The sequence below is a fragment of the Geotrypetes seraphini genome, chromosome 2 (genome assembly GCF_902459505.1).
Source record: "Geotrypetes seraphini chromosome 2, aGeoSer1.1, whole genome shotgun sequence".
NCBI lineage: Eukaryota > Metazoa > Chordata > Amphibia > Gymnophiona > Dermophiidae > Geotrypetes > Geotrypetes seraphini.
The window spans coordinates 360,375,856-360,397,812 of record NC_047085.1 but is presented as its reverse complement, the minus strand read 5'-3'; the positions used below and the strand labels follow the sequence as shown (position 1 = coordinate 360,397,812).

The 21,957-nt window shown below is 46.7% G+C and overlaps 1 protein-coding gene across 1 annotated transcript in view; it reads right to left on the bottom strand.

Annotated features, from left to right (window-relative positions):
• The window catches only part of SPATA48 (spermatogenesis associated 48), a 78,543-nt gene that overhangs the window by 22,471 nt on the left and 34,115 nt on the right, over positions 1-21,957 (bottom strand). The window contains exons 5-7 of the mRNA XM_033930480.1: positions 16,241-16,308; positions 3,343-3,384; positions 443-544 (exon numbers count right to left, since the gene is read on the bottom strand). Coding sequence (XP_033786371.1) covers positions 443-544; positions 3,343-3,384; positions 16,241-16,308 — 212 coding nt within the window. The remainder of the gene's footprint in view (positions 1-442; positions 545-3,342; positions 3,385-16,240; positions 16,309-21,957) is intronic.

Sequence of the window (21,957 nt, the reverse complement as noted above, 5' to 3'; positions counted from 1 at the left end):
AAGAAGAACACGGTACTTGAAAGGGTCCAGAGAAGAGCGACTAAGATGGTTAAGGGGCTGAAGGAGTTGCCGTACAGCAAAAGATTAGAGAAACTGGGCCTCTTCTCCCTTGAACAGAGAAGATTGAGGGGACATGATTGAAACATTCAAGGTACTGAAGGGAATAGACTTAGTAGATAAGGACAGGTTGTTCCAACTAGATCATGTCAGAAATGACTTTCAGCAATCGTCTATCCTGTCCCGAATTGGTCTGGGAGCTCTGTTAAATGATACAGCCACCATGCGAATTCACTGAATATCTATAGTCCTAGCTCAGCAGTCTTAGTTAGAATGAACATTCCTATTCCTTGTCAAGTTCTTGCAACCAGTGATGAATTCTTTTCTTTCACACAAATTGAAAATCACCAACATCTTTTTATGAAAGCAGATAAATGTATCTTACTGAGTACTAGGCTGAGGTTGTGGTGTTCGAAGGACGGTGATTGGAACAAAGTTTGCACTGGGATTGTCGATGTCTTCTAAGTTCTCGGCACCAATACAACCACTATTGGAAGCAAACACAAAACAAGAAATAAAAGAGAATTTTACAGTATTTAATAGAGAACTTGAGCTAAATAAAACTTTTTAAAAGGCTTATTTTACATAGGCAGTGGAACGCTGTGTGTGTGTGTGTGGCAAAAGCTCCACACTAGCCAGTAGAATCCTGCGGCACAGCCTCTCACCAGCTCCTGACTTCCCCACTCACCTCCTCCCAGCGCTCTACAGTACTTTCAAATCTTTGGGCAGCTGCCACACCTGTAGGCCTGCACCTAGAAGTAGAATGAAGGGTTCCGTGGCAGGCCTGCTCTTTGAAACTGCATGTCGGCTGCCCAAAGATTTAAAAGTACAGAACTGGGAGTGGGTAGGTGGGAGGGAGACTAAGTTTTAACTGACCAGCGACTGCCAATCTTTGGGGAGGCCATGGCTCCTATGGCCTCCCCCGTTCCAATGCCCATGTTTTATATTTAAGGCTTTTCTGATGAAGGCAGACTCACAAAGAGTTCCATAGGTACAGAATCTTTTTTTTTTTTTTTTTACAGTGTTTAATGTATACTATCAATCAAGATTTTTCAGGTATTTCTGATTATTGTTCCTTGTTTAAAATTGATCAATAATGTATACAGGTACAATTTTTGATGCTGTTTTTCACATCAATTTATCAGTTTATTAACAGGTGTATATATAGAGGGGCACTTTCAACATGTCTAAGTCCAAGTTTGGCCAGTTTGGAACGTGCATCCAAATATTGGATAGAGAAAATGACCATTTTCAAAACCATAAAATGTCTCTTCTTTTTTCAAAAATCATTTTTATACCCGTGCACCCTTAGTGCATCTCTTTCTTGACCATTTTCAAAAAACAAAACATCCAAATGAAAAATGCACAAAGCAAGCCATTTTGATGTAGGAAGGGCCAGCATTTTTAGTAGACTGGCCACACAGACATGCAAGCAGAGCAGTGGGGCACCCTAAGGGGCACCGCAGTGAACTTTATATAAGGGTTCTCAGGTACATGTCTCACCATAACCCCCTTACAGTGTATGGTAAGTCCTCCAAAACTCCCCCAAAACAAACTGGGCCTACCTGTCTACCACTCCAATAGCCCTTATGTATGCAGGTGTCACCTATGTCGGTAGGGCTTTGGTGGGCTTTTATCGGCTCACACTTTCCACTCAAGTGTACTAGTTAGAGTGGGACTTGGACCTAGGTCCTCTTCTCTGAAGTCTACTGCACTGACCTACCAGGCTACTCCAGACACCTGTTTGCTGCTCTAATAAGACTGCCCCATAACAACTGCAGTTCCCATACAGGCAGATATGTACTGTTTCATTTACATCTTTAGGGGGTAGGAGGGAGTCAGGGACCAATGGGGGAGTGTGGAGGGTCATGCCTATATCCTTACAGCAGTGATCTGGTCAGTTTGGGCACCTTATTAACACTTATTCTTTTTCAAAACAGGTCTAGCCCTAAATGTTCAAATTGTGCCCTGGATGTTTTGTAAAATGTTAAATTATTGCTACGTAATGTCTTGGGCCTAAGTCCACTCTAGTTTCACCCAAACCAGGCCTCTAACATGCCCCTTTGGAATTTAAGCAAACAGCAAAGAAAACCATCTAGAAAATAGGTTTTGAAAATGACAATTTGAATACGTATTTTGGCAATTTAGCCATCCTAGTGCTACTTTATGCCTTTTTTGGACATTTATCTGTTTTGTAAATGGGCTCCATAGACAGTCAAAAGGTTTAGATCTCTAACTTAAGGAGTTAGGCACCTAGAACTGGCAAACTGAAAATTTTCCTTGAGCACCTACATTTAGGAGCCTAAAAAGTGGGAAGAGTCAGGGCAAGAAGACAGGTCATAGGAATGAAGTTACGAATGTCTATCACTAAGTTCCAGTGTTAAGTGCCTAACTTAGACATGTAAAAGGTCTTTAACTACAGAGTAGTCCATGTTATCTCTCACAGGATCTATTTTACTCTTTTTGGGCCCTGCTGCAGATAACCTTCAATAATTCTTAGTAAAAGACCCTGAAAGTTAGGGAAATGACTAACAGGTCAAGATTTGCTGATATTTTTCCAAGAAGGGGTGTCTGCACAAGAAAATATACAAGATTAGGGCAATATTCAATCAGATAGAGAAGTGGTCTTAACTATTTATTAATTTAGGATAATATTTGGTGGATCCAAAGTGGCCCTATGTGGGATGAGACACTACTGACCAGTGTGTGTCAGCAACATTCATCCCCACCATCCCACTTTCAAACGTTTCACTGGAGATACAAAGGAGGTGGGCATTTCCAAATACATTCTTTGTTTCTATGTCTATTCAGTGGCATAGTAAAGGGGGGTGGGGTGGACCACTATGGTCACTGTCTTCCTTAAAGCATCTTATAAACATAGAAGAAGATCACATGCTTTGTTTCTTTTTCCATCTATTCAGGGTTGTGAAAGCAAGAAATCTTTGGATCATACATTAGCATTCCAGGCTGCTTCCTACGATAAGGAATTTCGACCTTTGTTGAGTAGTGCTTGTTCTTACAAACATTTTAGAACTCAATTGAAAGCTTACCTTTTTTCAAAGTACCTGGTGAATTAATTTATATGTTTCTTATGTTATTTTATTATTAATCTTTTGTTAACCGCGTTGAACTTAGAGTTACGCAGTTTATAAGTACGATGTTATGTTATGTCTGTTAAATTACAGGAGCTTTTCTAGTCCTCTACTATAACATACAATATAACATACTATATATATATAAACATACTATACATATAACATACTATAATGTTCCTACATACTGTACCTGTACAGAGGGATCTGGTAAATCCTTTGGCAGGGAGATACACTGTTAAAATGAAAAGAGGCACAGTCAATCAACATTTTCATCAACTACATCTAATAAAATCAGATTCAAAGGCAAATAGCTTTGATGGAAGATAGTTTCATATCTATAAATAAATCTTTTGAGGTCAACCTTTTCTAGTTACCTGGAACTTTGACGACTGTGGTAACCACGGGAAAGTAAATCCTTGCTCACACTTATACCGACTCCTTAATCTGAATAGGCTAATACTGTTCTCACAAATTCCGAGGAAAAACAGGGCAAGATTAACTATCTACTGTTCTAGGCAGATCACAAACAAATATACCGGTACATCAGTACCGTGGAAGAGTGAAATCCCCAATGGACAAGGCCAAATAGCCTGTTTAGAGTGCTGCCAGCCCGACACTGCTTCGGATGAAGGTAGGGCTCACTCGCGGTCAGTGAGGAGGCAAGGATGAAGGGTCAGCAAGGGTTCAGCTGCGTAGTGGGGGCGGGGGGTGCTCAAGGGTTCTGCTGCACAAGGAATGGGAGGGAGGGTAGAAGCTAGGCAAAGATGCATGAGGGATTGGAGGGAGGGAAGGACAGAAGCTGGGCAAACTTCTGCTGCACAGAGGGATGGGAGGGAGGGGAGGAAAGATGCAGCACATATGGGGGAGAGAAAGGGAAGGGGAAGAATTGGGGTGAAGGAGAGGAAGGAAGAGATGATCATGCGCATACCCCGAAAATAAGATTTAGTGCCTTTTTTGGGCCCCAAATGAATATAAGTCATTGATTTATTTTCGGGAAAACATGGTAAGTGTAATAAATAAGTGACTCCTGATGTTAAGGGTGTGATTAAGAGAAAGTAGCTGCTGTAAATTGAAGGGAGAGGTTCAAGGTACAAATCAACTGCTTGAGATGGGAGGGAAAGATAGAGATTAAGGCCCTCTTTTACAAAGATGTGCTAAGTGGAGTGTGTGGCGCAGTGGTTGGATCTACAGCCTCAGCACCCTGGGGTTGTGGGTTCAAACCCTGCGCTGCTCCTTGTGACCCTGGGCAAGTCACTCAGTCCTCTATAGCCCCAGGTACGTTAGATAGATTGTGAGCCCACCGGGACAGATAGGGAAAATGCTTGAGTACCTGATTGTAAAAACCGCTTAGATAACCTTGATAAGCGGTATATCAAATCCTAATAAAAACTTGAAACTAAGCGTTTTAGCATACATTTAGCGCATGCTAAATCAACATGTGCGATAACCGCTAACGCGTCCATAGGATAACATGCACGCATTAGCATTTAGCGCATGATTAGTGCACGCTAATATTTACTGTATGCTAAAAAGCATAGTGCACCTTAGTAAAAGAGGGGGTAAGTGTTGGACAGGGGGCAGAACATGAAAGAATACCATGGACAAGGAGGGAGACAGAGAAGCTGCTGCAGATAGGAGCATTGGAAAATACTTAGAATCAGGGTTGCAGCTACTTTTGAGTGGGACTGAAAGATACTCCTGGTGTTGTTGAGGGGCAATTAAGAGTGATTAAGAACATGGTAAAATTATGGTCTTACCTGTTAATTTTCTTTCCTTTAGAAGCAGCAGATGAATCCAGACTAGTGGGTATAGCTCACATCGACCAGCAGGTGGAGATAGAGAACTGATTAACAGTTGGCCTTAAAGCCTGGTGTTCCGTCTGTTGATTCAGTTATGCACTCTGCCCAAGCATCCCGAAAGGAGAATGAGCCGCAACAAAACTCCATTCCAGTAGAAAATGTGTCTTTCTCTTCTTAATATGATCATATGTCTCTCTTGTACCTTTTTTTTTTTTTTTTTTTTTTTTCAGTAATGAAATAATACACTTACCAACCATAGCCCCAACCAACCCAATCAACTAAACACCCTACACACAACCAGTGCCTTTGGGGAGGGGCTCTGGATTCATCTGCTGCTTCTAAAGGAAAGAAAATTAACAGGTAAGACCATAATTTTACCTTCCATAGCAAAGCAGCAGATGAATCCAGACTAGTGGGATGTAGCAAAGCAAACTCAAACTGGGTGGGACGCCAATGCCGCCTCTGTCAGCACTGCCGCGCCAAAACTCGCCTCTGCACGGGCCGCCACATCTAAACGATAATGCTGTGAAAAAGTATTTGTCGACGACCAAGTGGCCGCTCGGCAAATTTCCTCTAAAGACATCCCCCCGGACTCCGCCCAAGAGGCCGCCAAAGCCCGAGTGGAATGAGCATGAAGGTGCTCCGGTACCTTCTTCCCTGACAACACATACGCCAAAGCAATAGTGTCCTTGACCCAACGCGCAATGGACGCTTTAGACGCCGCCACCCCTTTGTTTTTACCCGCGAAAGCGACAAAGAGATGGTCCGACCGACGAAAATCATTCGTCACTTCCAAATAATGGAGAAGCATACGGCGTACATCTAGCAGCCGTAAAGACACAAAACGTTTCCCCCAATCCTCCCTCCGAAAGGAAGGCAGGAACAAACTCTGGTTCACATGAAAGGAAGAAATAACCTTCGGCAGGAAGGACGGCACCGTACGCACCGACACCCCCGTCTCCGAAAAACGCAAAAAGGGTTCTCTGCACGAAAGCGCCTGCAGCTCCGATACTTGCCTTGCTGAAGCCATCGCCACCAAAAAAACTGTTTTCAGTGTGACATCTTTCAACGTGGCCGCTGACAGGGGCTCAAAAGGTGCCCCCTGCAACTTCCCAAGGACGAGTTTCAGATCCCACGTTGGACAAATACGCTTTACCGGCGGGCGGATATGGTTCACCCCCTTGAGGAAACGGACCACGTCCGGCTGCGACGCGAGAGCCGAGCGATCCACCCGGCCCCTGTAACAGGCAATGGCCGCCACCTGAACCTTTAAAGAGTTGTAGGCTAACCCTTTCTCCACGCCCTCCTGCAGGAAAGCAAGAATAGCCGGCAGAGAAGCCTTGAAGGGCGCCACTCCCTGGCGACCGCACCATGCCTCAAAAATCTTCCAGACTCTCGCATAGGAGGCTGACGTCGAAAGTTTCTTGGCTTTAAGCAGAGTGGCGATCACCCTCTCTGAATAGCCCTTCTTTTTTAGCCTTGACCGCTCAATAGCCAGGCCGTAAGACCAAAGCGGGCCGGATCTTCTATCCATATGGGCCCCTGAGTCAGTAAGTCCGGCGTTACCTGGAACGTCACCCGCTCGCCTACCGACAGCTGAATCAGATCTGCGTACCACGGCCGACGCGGCCAATCCGGAGCCACCAGGATGACTCTGCCGCGAAAGCGAGAGATGCGCTGTAACACTCGCCCTATCATGGGCCACGGTGGGAACACATACAGAAGGGAATTCGGAGGCCATGGGAGAGCTAACGCGTCCACCCCCTCCGAACCCTCTGTCTTGCGTCTGCTGAAGAACCGAGGCAACTTCGCATTGCGGGACGAGGCCATGAGATCCATCTCCGGCAAGCCCCACCGACGGACTAGCTGGCTGAACGCTCGAGGAGACAACTCCCACTCTCCCGGATCCAGAAGATTTCTGCTGAGAAAGTCCGCTTGCACGTTTTCGTGACCTGCAATGTATGCCGCCGACAGAAGCGGCACATGCCTCTCCGCCCATCGAAACAAATTTCTTGCCTCTTCTGCTAACTGCGGACTCCGGGTGCCCCCCTGCCGATTGACATAGGCGACCGCCGTGACACTGTCCGAAAAGACTCTGGTCGGCTTGTCCTGAATCAGTGACTGAAAAGCCAGCAGCGCCAGCCTGACCGCCTTTAATTCCAACAAATTGATGGGCCACTGGGCCTCCTGGATGGACCACCTCCCCTGCACTGACGCCTGCAGGCACTGGGCCCCCCAACCCCGCAGACTGGCATCCGTGGTGACCACTATCCAGTCCGGCGTGGCCAACGGCATGCCCTTCCACAGATGCAACTCGTGGAGCCACCACTGCATGCTGTGAGCTGCTCGACGACTCCATGGGAGACGCACATTGTAGTTCAGAGAAGCTGGGGACCAGCGAGAGAGCAGAGACTGTTGCAAGGGCCTCATGTGGCTCCGCGCCCAGGGGACCACCTCCAGAGTCGCCACCATGGAACCCAGCACCTGAACATAATCCCAAGCTCGTGGTCTGGCCGTACCGAGAAGTAGGCGAATTTGAGCCTGTAATTTCTCCCCCCGGTCTCGGGGTAGAAACACCTTCCCCAGAGCCGTGTCGAACCGCACCCCCAGATGCACCAACGACTGCGACGGGGACAGAAAGCTCTTGGGAAAGTTGACAATCCACCCCAACGACTGTAGGAGAGAAATCACTCGCTGAGTAACCGCCACACTCTCCTGTCTGGACGAGGCGCGGATTAACCAGTCGTCTAGGTAAGGGTGTACCCGAATCCCTTCCTTGCGGAGGAAGGCGGCTACCACCACCATGATCTTGGAAAAGGTGCGGGGGGCCGTTGCCAAGCCAAAGGGCATTGCCCGAAACTGATAATGCTGGCCCAGAATCGCAAACCGCAGATACCGCTGATGCGGAGGCCAGATCGGAATATGGAGGTATGCCTCCTTGAGATCGAGGGACGTGAGGAACTCTCCCGGTCGTACAGCCGCAATAACCGAGCGCACCGTCTCCATCCGGAAATGGCGAACACTGAGAAATCTGTTGACTCTTTTGAGATCCAGCACCGGCCTGAAGGACCCCCCCTTCTTTGGCACAATGAAGTAAAGGGAATATATACCGGTGCCTACCTCTTCCGGGGGCACCGGTACCACTGCCCCTAGCTCGAGCAGCCCCTGAAGAGTCAACCGGACCCATTGCACGGGGACACCAAGAAAGAATCTACGACGGGCGAGGCGAACTCTAACTTGTACCCTTCTTGAACAATGTCCAACACCCACTGATCTGACGTGATCGTGGCCCACTCCGCCCGGAACTCCGAAAGCCGGCCCCCTAAGGGAAAGGCGGAGGGAGCCACGCCCCCGTCATTGTGGAGTGTGAGTGGCAGGGGTACGTGTGGACTGCCCCGACGAGGGTCTCGTCGTACGAAAGGAACCCCTCTGCTGAAGCCTTGGTCTCGAAGCAGAGGACGAACCAGCAGCCGATCTGAAGAAAGGCTTACCCGACCTGGATCTCCGCACATCCCTGAAGCGCGGTCTCGACGATGAGGGCCTCACCGGGGGCCTAGCCCTATCCTCCGGTAAACGCTGAGTTTTGGTATCCCCAAAATCCTTCACCAGTTTATCTAAATCTTCACCAAACAAGAAACCTCCTTTAAAAGGGAGCCTTACCAGCCGAAGCTTAGAAGCAGCATCGGCCGCCCAATGCCGTAGCCATAGGGATCTGCGAGATACCACTGAAAGAGACATCTGCTTCGCAGACGCCCTAATAATATCATATAAGGAGTCAGCCAAATAAGCCAAGCCGGACTCCAAATCTGCCAGCTCCGAATGGACCGAACCTCCAGACTCCATTAAATTATCTGACATCCCTTGCGCCCACTGCAGACATGCTCGTGCCGCATAAGAACTGCAGATGGCGGCCTGCAAGGTAACTGCCGCGACCTCAAAGGACATTTTTAAGGAAGATTCAATCTTCCTATCCTGCGCATCCTTCAACGTCACTCCCCCCTCCACCGGTAAGGTAGTCCGTTTGGTTACCGCGGCCACCAAAGCATCTACCCTGGGCAATCTAAACTTATCCAGTTCCGCCGGGTCAACCGGATACAAGAGCCGCATGGCTTTTGCAACCCTTAAACTGGCTTCCGGCGTATCCCATTGCGCCGAGATCAGCTCCTGCATGGCTTCATGCACCGGAAAAGACTTAGGTGGCCTACGCGTGCCAGCCATCAGGGGATTACCTGATACCGCAGTATCCGCCTGAGAAATATTCAGCCCCTGTAAAGCTTTTGAAATTAAGGAAGACAGTTCCTCTCTATGAAATAACCGTAGAGCAGACGGGTCATCCACTTCCTGACCCGGGGGATCCCCTGCATCCTAATCCAGGACCTCCCCCTCCTCCAACGATTCTGGAAGAGAAAAAGGGGATCTCGCCAGAATATCCTCAGCTTCCACGGTCGCCAGCCTGCGCTTCTTTACACCCAGCGCCCCCGCTGGCGACCCCACCGTGCCCTCAGCCGGTTTGCCTGTCTCCCCAGGCACCACCGCCGACATCGAGGGCACCGGAAGGGACACATCGACCACCGGTACCGGCGGGGCGGGCTGCGCACCCTGTAACAAAAATGCCCGGTGCAGCAGCATCACAAATTCTGGCGAAAATGAACCCCACTGAAGGGCCGCTGAACCGCCCTGCTCCGGGCTGGGGAGCGGGGCCGCGACTTCCGCAATTGCTCCCGCCTCCCCCACTGCCGCTGAACTCCCCCCTGCTAAGGAAGAGCTTCGCAGCTCTGACTCACCCTTGCGTGCCGGGGACATGTCCCGTGCCTCTGTGACCCGGGTAATCGCCATCTCACAGGCCTGCAACAAGGCACCTTCAGCCAGTGCCAGCTCACACTCGGCCGAGCAAAGGCCCGACGGTGTTCTGCGCGCTCCACAGCGCGAACACCGCTGACCGGCCTCCGTTGCCATGCCGCGTCTTTTTTTTTTTTTACACGCGGCAAACGCCGCCGACTCCCGACTCCGCCCCTAACCGCCCCTACAGTCGGGAACGCGACACCCAAGCCCCGAGGCAGGGAATACACTCACCCCTCTGCTCCCGCGACCCCAGACGCCAGGACACAGCTGGTAAGTGTACTGCAAGCAAAGCACAGATTGCCAAGCTCAGCCAGAAACAGGAAGTCGATTCTTTTTTTTTTTTTTTTTACTGGAATGAAGAAAGAAAGAAGACTCCTGCAGGACAAACAAACCCTCAATCACCCGGAGGGGAGGGTGGAGTAGGGACCTGGGGGGGCCCAGGTGTAACTCCTAAAGCCGGCACCACTCAGCCAGGCACCCCTATCCTACTGAAGAGACAGAGTCTCAACAGAGGAAGTCCACCGAACACCAATATCTCCGTCAGCATCCAGAATCCAAGAGCTAGAGGGCTAGCTCAGTCCCTGCTGGGAGATAGAGCAAAACTGAATCAACAGACGGAACACCAGGCTTTAAGGCCAACTGTTAATCAGTTCTCTATCTCCACCTGCTGGTCGATGTGAGCTATACCCACTAGTCTGGATTCATCTGCTGCTTTGCTATGGAAAAGAATAGCCTTACTGGGTCAAACCAATGGTCCATCAAGCCCAGTAGCCCGTTCTCACAGTGGCCAATCCAGGTCACTAGTCCTGGCCAAAACCCAAGGTGTAGCAATATTCCATGCTAACAATACAGGGCAAGCAGTGGCTTCCCCCCGTGTTTTCTCAAAAATAGACTATGGACTTTTCCTCCAGGAACTTGTCCAAACCTGTTAAAATCAGAGATGGAGACTGCTAGGGACAAGGATGAGGGCATAGAAAGCATAACTACTAGGGATGCAGGCTGAACTGAAAAAAGGAATAGAAAAGAGGATTTAATTAAAATGACTGCTTGGAAAGGGGAACATTGAGAGAAATAGAGGATAGAAAGAGAGAAAAAGCATGTGTGACTACTGGGGAGGAGGACAAGGAAGCACTGACTGAATAGTGATTTACTTTTAAAAATTCAAGCCATTTGTATGTATAATTCAGGTTTCAGGTTTATTTAAAATTTGATATACCGCCTTATCAAAATTCAAAGCGGTTTTACATAATATATAAAAACTAATGTGTAAGCCTGTTACATTAACGGGTACCAGAATAGATGTCTGTCTGTCTGGTTTTTTTTTCTTTGTCTCTCTCTCCTTGGAGAGAGAGACATCTATCTGTCTGTCATTTTTTCTGTCTGTGTCTCTCCCTATGTCCTTAGTGCCCTCAGTGCCTCTTTCCTATGCCCTCAGTGCCCCTTTCTATGTCCTTAGTGCCCCTAGTGCCTCCTTCCCATGTCCTTAGTACCCCTTCCTATGTCCTTAGTGTCCCAGTGCCTCCTTCCCGTGTCCTTAGTGCCCCCAGTACCTCCGTACTGTGTCCTTAGTGCCCTCAGTGCCTCTGTCCTGCTTAGTGCCCCCAGTGCCTCCTTCCTATGTCCCCATCACTATCTTCCAGACTTTGTCCCACCCCCACCCCCCGATGCCAGCCTGCCTGCCTCCGTCACATCCCCCTGAGCAGCATGTTTCCATTTACACCCCCCCCCGCGCCGACCCTACCCGGCACATCAGGGACATGGCAGAGGAAATCAGGCCAGTAGAAGGACGCGAAGCAGCGTGTTTACTGTGCCTCAGACGCTGCTGGAGCTGGGAGGGTTGTGTTCGTCTCGCGGTGGGAGATTTGGCTGGGAGGGTCAACGGGGGTTTCGGGTGTGCCGGGTAGGGTCGGGATCTGGGAACACGCAGGTAAGAGTGCGCATGCGCGCTTAGTGTTTTATTATAGTAGATGGTATAATAAAAGCATACATTAAAAACTAATAGCAAAACAATGCTTCAAATGATCAGACACACTGACTAACATTGACTTACCGATACAGGATGGAAATAGGCAGAAATACACTATATATAAAAAGAAAGAGAGGGGAAGAGGGAAAAAAAAACCCAAAAGGAAGGGGAACAAAATATAAATAATCTAGAACAGTGATTCCCAACCCTGTCCTGGAGGACCACCAGGCCAATCGGGTTTTCGGGATAGCCCTAATGAATATGCATGGAGCAGATCTGCATGCCTGTCACTTCCATTATATGCAAATCTCTCTCATGCATATTCATTAGGGTTTGCCTGAAAACCCAATTGGCCTGGTAGTCCTCCAGGACAGGGTTGGGAATCACTGGTTTAGAATAATGTAAAATAAGCAAAATGATTGTAAAATGGAAAGGGACAGATTTCCAATGCCGTCCAAGGACTATTATACATCATATGCGTCTTTAAAAAGAAAAGCCTTCAAGTTACTTTTAAATTTGTCAAGGGATGTAATTTCTCTTATATAATTTGGTGCTGAATTCCAGATGGTAGGGGCTGCAACGGAAAAGATGCTAGTGCGCATAGTGTTAATGTATCTTAAAGAGGGGATGGATAGCAAGTTTTGATTAGATGAACGCAATGTACGATAGGGGGTATGGGGGATTAATAGCTTGTTAATAAAATCAGGTTGGCTGAAAATTTTAGTCTTGTAAGTCAGCAACATTATTTTGTAGGTGATTTGATGATCTATAGGAAGCTAGTGAGCTTTGATCAAAAGAGGTGTAACATGATCATATTTACGTGCTTTTGAAATAATTTTTATGGCAGTATTTTGAATGATTTGAAAACGTTTTATTTCTTTCTGAGTGATTCCTTTGTATAGTGAATTGCTATAATCCAAGCATGAAATGACGAGCAAATGAATAAGGATATTTAATGATGATTGTGGCCATTTAAATCACTAAACAGCCAGAGTAATGCCTTATATAAAGGGATATGGCTAGCATTGTTCCAAAGTGGCAAAAAGTTCTTTAAGTAGTGACATTCAGCTGTTACGCTGATAACTTATGTTCAAGTATTGCTACACAAATAGAAGGTATCCCAAAAGGATACTGAGTGGGGAAAGTGCAGGGAAGACACCAACAACGTCAAACAAGTAACGGAATACCGGCGGAGCCAGACAAATCAGGAAAGGGATAGGAGGAATCTACTACATGGGGAAATCAATAAGGGGCAAGAAGAAGAAAATGAACGTAATGAAGAAACACACCACACCCCACAGGAGGAAGACAAGAGAGACAATAAACAAAAGTATGCAGAACGAGAAGGGGATGGAAAGGATAATGAATCGCAAGGGAAACCAACAAGAAAACAAATCCATCGAGACTTAAACTGTATGTACACTAATGCAAGAAGCCTGACGAACAAAATGGGGGAACTAGAAACCAGGGCCAAAGATGAGAACCTAGACATCATAGCAATCACGGAAACATGGTGGAACGAGGACAACAAATGGGACACAGCACTGCCAGGGTACAAGCTCTACTGAAGAGACAGGACACATCAGAAAGGAGGAGGAATAGCACTTTACGTAACGGATACAATTCAATCGATCGGAGTGGACACACCAACAATTAATGGCCAACTGGAATCAATATGGGTTAAAATACCAGGAAGAAAGGGAACCGAGATAAAGATGTGGCTGTACTACCGCCCGCCCGGGCAAACAGAAGCAATAGATGAAGAACTGAGAGCCGAGTTATGGGAGATTTCAACTACCCAGGGATAGACTGGAGCCATGGAGTTTCCAATTGTTCAAAGGAATTGGAGTTCCTAGAGGCTGTAGGGGACTGCTACTTGGAACAGCTCGTCAAAGAACCAACGAGAGGGGCAGCTATTCTGGATTTAATCCTCAACGGGCTGAGAGGACCTGCCCAAGAAGTAGAAGTAGCGGGACCTTTAGGGAACAGTGACCACAACACGATCCAATTCAAAGTGGAACTAAGTATGCCAAAGGGGAGGAGAACCACTGTAACAACCTTCAACTTCAGGAAAGGGAACTAAGATGCCATGAGACACATGGTAAAGAGAAAACTCAAGAACTGCTCCAGAAGGGCACAGACAGTGGACCAAGCCTGGACTTTATTCAAGGACACGGTGAACGAGGCGCAAAACCGGTACATACCCAGATTTAGAAAAGGGTGCAGAAAGAATCAAGCAAAAGACCCAGCATGGTTAACAAAAGAAGTTAAGAAGGGGGTAGAAGATAAGAAAAAATCCTTCAGGACATGGAAAAAGGATAAAACCGGGGAAAATTGGAAAGAGCACAGGAAGCACCAAAAAGAAAGTCACCGCGTAGTCAGAACAGCAAAGAGAGAATATGAAGAGAAGCTTGCAAAGGAGGCACGGAACTTTAAACCTTTCTTTCGATATGTGAAAGGGAAACAGCCGGCGAGGGAGGAGGTGGGACCCCTAGATGAGGGGGATAGGAAAGGAGTGGTAAAGGAGGAAAAGGAAGTGGCAGATAGATTAAACACGTTCTTCTCGTCGGTCTTCACGAAAGAGGACACATCCAATGTTCCGGAACCGGAAAAATTCTTCAATAGGGACCAAGAGGAAAAATTATTGTGCATGGAGGTAAGCCTCGAAGAAGTACTCAAACAGATAGATAGGCTAAAAACTGACAAATCCCCGGGCCCGGACGGAATTCACCCAAGAATACTAAAAGTACTTAGAAACGAAATAGCGGAGTTACTGCAGCAGATTTGCAACCTATCCCTGAAAACAGGGGTGATACCGGAAGACTGGAGGATAGCAAATGTTACACCTATCTTCAAGAAGGGAACTAGAGGCGACCCAGGGAATTATAGACCGGTCAGCTTAACATCAGTTCCGGGGAAGATGGCCGAATCATTGATCAAGAACAGTATCAGTGAGCACATAGAAAAAAATAAGCTGATGAGAACAAGCCAGCATGGTTTCTGTACTGGAAGATCTTGCCAAACAAACCTGCTGCACTTCTTCGAGGGGATAAGCGAACTTTTGGACAAAGGTGACCCCATAGACATAGTATATATACCTAGACTTCCAGAAACCCTTCGACAAGGTACCCCATAAGCGCCTTCTAAGGAAACTGTGGAACCACGGGGTGGAAAGGGACATACACGGATGGATCAGAAACTGGCTGGCAAACAGGAAACAGAGGGTAGGAGTAAAGGGACACTATTCTGACTGGAAAGGGGTCACAAGTGGCGTCCCACAGGGGTCAGTGCTGGGACTGCTGCTATTCAATATATTTATTAATGATTTGGAGACAGGGACAAAGTGTGAAGTTATAAAATTTGCGGATGACACAAAACTCTCCGGTAAGGTTACATCTGTAGAGGAATGTAAAGAACTCCAAAGAGACCTGGACAAACTGAGTGAGTGAGCAGATAAATGGCAGATGAGCTTTAATGTGGAGAAATGTAAAGTTTTGCACATAGGGAAAGGGAACCTGATGTACAACTACACGATGGGGGGGATGACATTGGGAAAAGGCAACCTAGAAAAGGACTTGGGGGTTTTGGTGGATAAAACAATGAAACCGGCAGCACAATGCGCAGCGGCTCAAAAAAGGCGAACAGAATGTTGGGCATTATTAAAAAAGGTATCACTACCAGAACCAAGGAAGTTATCCTCCCGCTGTACAGGGCAATGGTGCGACCGCATCTGGAGTACTGCGTCCAGTACTGGTCGCTGTCCCTAAAAAAAGATATGGCGATACTCAAGAGGGTCCAGAGAAGAGCAACAAAAATGATAAAGGGCATGGAAAACCTCTCGTATGCTGAGAGGCTGGAGAAGCTAGGGCTCTTTTCCCTGGAAAAGCGGAGACTTAGAGGGGATATGATAGAAACTTATAAGATCATGAAGGGTATAGTGAAGGTAGAGAGAGACAGATTCTTCAGACTGGCGGGGGCAACAAAAACTAGAGGGCACTCAAAATATATTGAAGGGAGATAGGTTCAGAACAAATGCTAGGAAGTTCTTCTTCACCCAGAGGGTGGTGGACACCTGGAATGCGCTTCCAGAGGGGGTGGTTGAGCAGAGTACGGTTTTGGGTTTCAAAAAGGGATTGGACGAGTTCCTGAAGGGTAAGGGAATCCAGGGGTACAATTAGAGGGTTACTATACAAGACAAAATGCTCTTGAGTAATAGATCACTACAGGTCATTGACCTAGGGGGCCGCCGCGGGAGTGGACTGCTGGGCATGGTGGACCTATGATCTGACTCGGCAGAGGCAATGCTTATGTGCTTAAGGTATAACTTTCAATGGATATGTGGATTTTCAGTGGTGCTACTTAGGACAGGTCATGCTAGACTGAAACTTTACCATCTTATCTTCAAAATTTACCTAAGTTAAAAATGGAAGGAAAGCACAGCAATTACACCATACAGTAATTTAAAAAAACCCAGAACTTACAATGTCACCGGTCTGCCATCTACATGAAAAGGTCTTGTTTGAAATCTGTCCCAGATCCCTCCAACACTCTAGAAAGGTAAACAAAATGTTTGAATGGATATGATTTTTAAAACAAAGCCTGAAGATTTGCTTTTGTGTCAACTTGACATCTACACTACTATGCAAGAACAGTAAGGATATGCTAAGACCATTTCTTACTGCAGCTTAGTAAAAGGGACCCCAAAATAATGCATTCCCATATTGAGGTACACAAAACATATATCTAAAACAGAAAAACAAAATACAAATTTAATCATGATGCTTCTTATAATACAAAGAAAAATGAGATTAAACTGGATATGGAGAAGGGAAAAAGAGAAAATCAAGAATCTTGTAATTCCTAAAGATAATCTTACTTAATTTAATTACCTCTCCATATCCCCAATCTGCATATTGGTGAGAGAGAGGGGGTAGTTAGGGAGAGCTATCAAGATGGGAGAGGAAAAATGGAAAAGGAGAGTATGGGGAAAGATACAGGAAGATGGTGAGGTGGGAAAATAAGGAAGGAGAAAAGGTAAAGTGAGAGGGAGATTGAAGGTGGGGAAAAGATGTGAGAATGCGAAGGAGGAAAGGAGATTAGAGGAAGAATAAGAAGAAGACATAAAGAGAGAAGAAGAGTGGTGAGAAAAAGAGGGGTGAAAAAGAATATAGATTAAGGAAAGTGGTAAAAGATATGTGGCAGGAGCAGAAGGGAGCAGTATGTGAGGTGAGTGGAGGGGTGAGTGCCTGGTGAGAAGAAAAGGAGCAAGGAATGTGAAAAGAGGGGAGAGGAAAATGAGAGTATAAGCAGAATAAAGAAGTAGGAAATAGGAAAGAAATGTACAAACGAAGAAAGATAGCAGCAAGGCAGAAAAAATAGTGAGAAGGATGAAAGAATAGAATAGATAACAGAAAAAGAAAACAAATCAGAGAAGAGGAGGAAAAATAAAATAGAATAGGCTGGAACTAGGTGGTGAGATTCTTTTTAAGTTTAATATTTTTATTGGCATATAGCAAAAAACAAGAACAAACAACTGTAGAAGAACCACAAGGAAGAGAGATTAGGCAGTGTACCATAGTCCGTAATATATTAAGCAGTTGAAAAGAGTCATCACATGTGCAATATTCAGCAGCAATGAAAATCTAAAGTAACATGAGTGGAACAAAGAAAATATTCATTATAAAGAATATGCAATATAGCAAATAAAATGTTCAAATTATAGCAAGGAGCAAACTGTAAGATGGAGCTTCACCAGCTACTACTCTATAATAATATAGTGATCCTCTATCTGTACCCTTCTATCCCTTTTTTCTTCAGGAATTCATCCAATCCCTTCTTGAACCCCGATACCGTACTCTGTCCTATCACACCCTCTGGAAGCGCATTCCAGGCATCCACCACCCTTTGGGTGAAGAAGAACTTCCTAGCATTGGTTCTGAATCTGTCCCCTCTTAATTTTTCCGTATGCCCTCTCGTTCTTGTAGTTTCTGAAAGTGGAGAGGGACAGATTCTTCAAACTTTCAGAAACTACAAGAACAAGAGGGCATACGGAAAAATTAAGAGGGGACAGATTCATAGCCAATGCTTGGAAGTTCTTCTTCACTCAAAGGGTGGTGGATGCCTGGAATGCGCTTCCAGAGGGTGTGATAGGACAGGGTACGGTATCGGGGTTCAAGAAGGGATTGGATGAATTCCTGAAGAAAAAATGGATAGAAAGGTACAGAAAGAGGATCACTATACAGGTTCTGGACCTGATGGGCTGCCGCGTGAGCGGACTGCTGGGCAAGATGGACCTCTAGTCTGACTCAGCAGAGGCACTGCTTATATTCTTATAAATGCAACCAACTTAAAAATGACCCGGGCCTTAACTGGCAACCAGTGCAGCTCTTGATAGAAATGAGAAACATGATCAAACCTTTTCAAACCAAAAATAAATCTAACAACAGTGTTTTGAATTATTCTCAGTTTAGAAAGATTTTTCTTAATACTGTCTAAATAAACAATGTTATGTACAAATCAACTAAGTAAGGAAACTTAAAGAAATATCCAAATGAGTATAAACACCAAATAATGAGAACAAAACTGTATTAAATGGATTTTTTCTCTAGTCCTCAAACACCCAAAGTAGTACCGTATTTGCCGGCGTATAAGACGACTGGGCGTATAAGAAGACCCCCCAACTTTTACAGTTAAAACATAGAGTTTGTTATATACTCGCCGTATAAGACTACCCCTTCTTCCGCACACCTTCTCTACCGCCCCGGGTGCAGCACAGCCGGCCAGGTCCCCTTACTTTTGTGGCACTTCCCCGACCGACCGACAACAGCCCCGGTCCGACAAACCTCCCTGCCCTTAACCGCGAATCTAAATTACCTTCTTATAGCTGCTGTAAGAAGGTAATTTAGATTCGCGGCTACAGGGCAGGGAGGATTGTCGGACCCGGGCTGTTATCGGTCGGTCGGGGAAGTGCCACAAAAGTAAGGGAACCTGGCCGGCTGTGCTGCAACCGGGGCGGGGCGGGGCGGGCCGCTCCTCTCCCTTGGTAGCCACTCGAACCGCAAGGCTACTCTCCTTCTCCTTATCTGCCCTGCCTGCAGCACAGAGCCGAACGGAAGTCTTCCTGACGTCAGCGCTGACGTCGGAGGGAGGGAGGGCTTTGTTTAAGCTTTGTTTAAGCCCTCCCTACCCTCCGACGTCAGCGCTGACGTCGGGAAGACTTCCGTTCGGCTCTGTGCTGCAAGCAGAGAAGGTAGGGAGAAGAAGAGCCACGTACATCCAGAAGACTGAGTACATCCAGCCCCGCGACCCTCGGAGGCGTCCCCATGGGATCCCCGCGACCCTAGGGGGCGTCCCCACGGGATCCCCGCAACCCTAGGGGCGTCCCCGTGCAGCTCTCTAATGTAAAGTAAGGGCATGTAAACAGTACCCGGCGTATAAGACGACCCCCGACTTTGGGGAGGATTTTAAGGTACTGAAAAGTCGTCTTATACGCCGGCAAATACGGTACTTTAAATTTCTATTCGTACCCTTACTGGGGTGGTGTTTTCATCATTGGTCTTAGCAAGTAGCATGTGCAACAAAATCATTTAATCTTTTATGTGGATTAATTTTCCTCTGGCTCTGCATAAATATAAAGTGCATAGAGTGTTGTAAAGTGCTGCAGAGTGCTGTAAAGGAAAGGCACTTATCTTTATGCCCGACAGTTGCCCAACCGTTTCACTCCTAGTTTCATCAGGGGCTAACATAGAAACATAGAACATGACGGCAAAAAAGGGCCACGGCCCATCTAGTCTGCCCACATCAATGGCCCACCCCCTAACTACCTCCATGAAGAGATCCCACATGCCAATCCCATCTTTTCTTAAAATCTGGCACGCTGCTGGCCTCAATTACCTGTTGTGGAAGATTATTCCAGCGATCAACCAACCTTTCGGTTGCCGTGGGTCATTTAAGGAAAAAGAGATCCTCTTCCACCTCGATACGGCCTGTTACATATTTGAATGTCTCGATCATGTCTCCTCTCTCTTTGCGTTCCTCGAGTGAGTACAGCTGCAACTTACCCATCGTTCTTCATACGGGAGATCCTTGAGATCTGAGACCATCCTGGTGGCCATTCGCTGAACCGACTCAACTCTCCGCACATCTTTTTGATAATGCGGCCTCCAAATTGTACACAGTATTCCAGATGGGGTCTTACCATGGATCTGTACAACGGCATTATGACCTCAGGCTTATGGCTGACGAAACTTCTACGGATACAGCCCATGATTTGCCTAGCCCTGGATGAAGCTTTCTCCACTTGATTGGCAGTCTTCATGTCTTCGCTAATGATCACCCCCAAGTCACGTTCTGCTCTTGCTAGGATCTCACCATTTAGGGTGTAAGTCCTGCATGGATTTTTGCCGCCAAGGTGCATGACCTTGCATTTTTTGGCATTGAAACTTAGTTGCCAAGTCTTTGACCAATGCTCCAGCAGAAGTAGGTCCTGCTCATACTGTCGGGCATTAAGCTTTTGTCGGGCACAGTGCTTTCATCTGTTGTGCAGTTGCCTACTATGTTTCATAGTTTGGTGTCATCAGCGAATAATGTAATTTTACCTCGAAGCCCCTCAGCCAAGTCTCTTATGAAGATGTTACATAGGATCGGGCTCAAGACCGAGCCCTGCGGCACTCCGCTGATCACCTCCGTCATATCGGAGAGGATACCGTTTACCACTACCCTCTGAAGTCTACCTCTAAGCCAGTCCCTAACCCATGCAGTTAATGTTTCACCCAGTCCCATCGAACCCATCTTGCTCAATAACCTGCGGTGTGGGACGCTATCAAACGCTTTGATGAAGACCAAGTACACGACGTCCAGGGACTCCCCTATATCCAGCTTTCTTGTTACCCAGTCAAAGAAGCTGATCAGATTTGATTGGCAGGACCTTCCCTTCGTAAAACCATGTTGATGGGGATCTCGTAGATTCTCCTCATTCAGGATCGTATCCAATTGGCATTTGATTAGTGTTTCCATAAGTTTACTCACTATCGATGTGAGACTCACCAGTCTATAATTCTCAGCCTCCGTCCTACATCCCTTTTTGTGGAGTGGAATGACGTTAGCCATTTTCCAATCCAACCGGACTCTTCCTGTACTTAGGGAAAGATTGAAGAGCGCGGAAAACGGTTCCGCCAGGATGTCACTCAACTCCCTGAGCACCCTGGGGTGTTGTTTGTCCGGTCCCATAGCTTTGTTCACTTTGAGTCTTGATAGCTCCTCGTAGACACTGCTGGGCGTAAACTCGAAATTTCAAAACGGGTCTTCCAAGTTTTCCCTCGTTGGCAGCTGAGGGCCGGATACCGGCACCTCGCAAGTGAAGACCGAGCAGAAGTATTCATTTAAAAGTTTGGCTTTGTCGGAGTCCGATTCTACATAGTTCCCGTCGGGTTTCCTAAGGTGTACTATCCCATCTGTGTTTCTTTTTCTATCACTAATATACTGGAAGAAGGATTTATTGCCCTTCTTGATGTTCTTCGCAAGGTTCTCCTCCATTCGGAGTTTGGCCTCCCTGACTGCCGTTTTGACCGCTTTTGACTTTGCCAGATAGTCTTCCTTGGATTCTCGCTTCCCTGATTGTTTGTAGAGGATGAAAGCTCTTTTCTTCTTTTTTATGAGGTCTGAGATCTCCGCAGAGAACCACTTTGGTCTATTGTTTCTTCGCCGTTTATTTACTGATTTGACGTAGCGGTTGGTTGCTTCGTGTAAGGTTGATTTCAGAGTTGACTACATTACCTTTACATTATCTGTTTTGGATTTGCAGTGCCCGATGGATGAAATCTCCCATGCTTTCGAAGTTTGTGCCCTTAAAGTTGAGGACCTTGGTTGATGTGCTTGACTTAGTGAAACCTTTCCTGAGGTTGAACCATATCATGTTGTGGTCACTGGAGGTCCAACGTATCGCCTACCGAGACCTCTGTGACACTTTCTCCGTTGGTGAGTATTAGGTCTAGTATCGCCCGATCCCTAGTGGGCTCTAATACCATTTGTCTGAGTCTCGCTCCCTTTATAGAGGTTAATAGCTTCCTGTTGCCGCTGGTCGTAGCGGAAAGATTGTTCCAATCCACATCAGGCATATTGAAGTCTCCTAACAATACTGTGTCTCCACGCAAAGTGATATTCTCAATGTCTTCGACTAATTCTATATCCATGTCCTCCT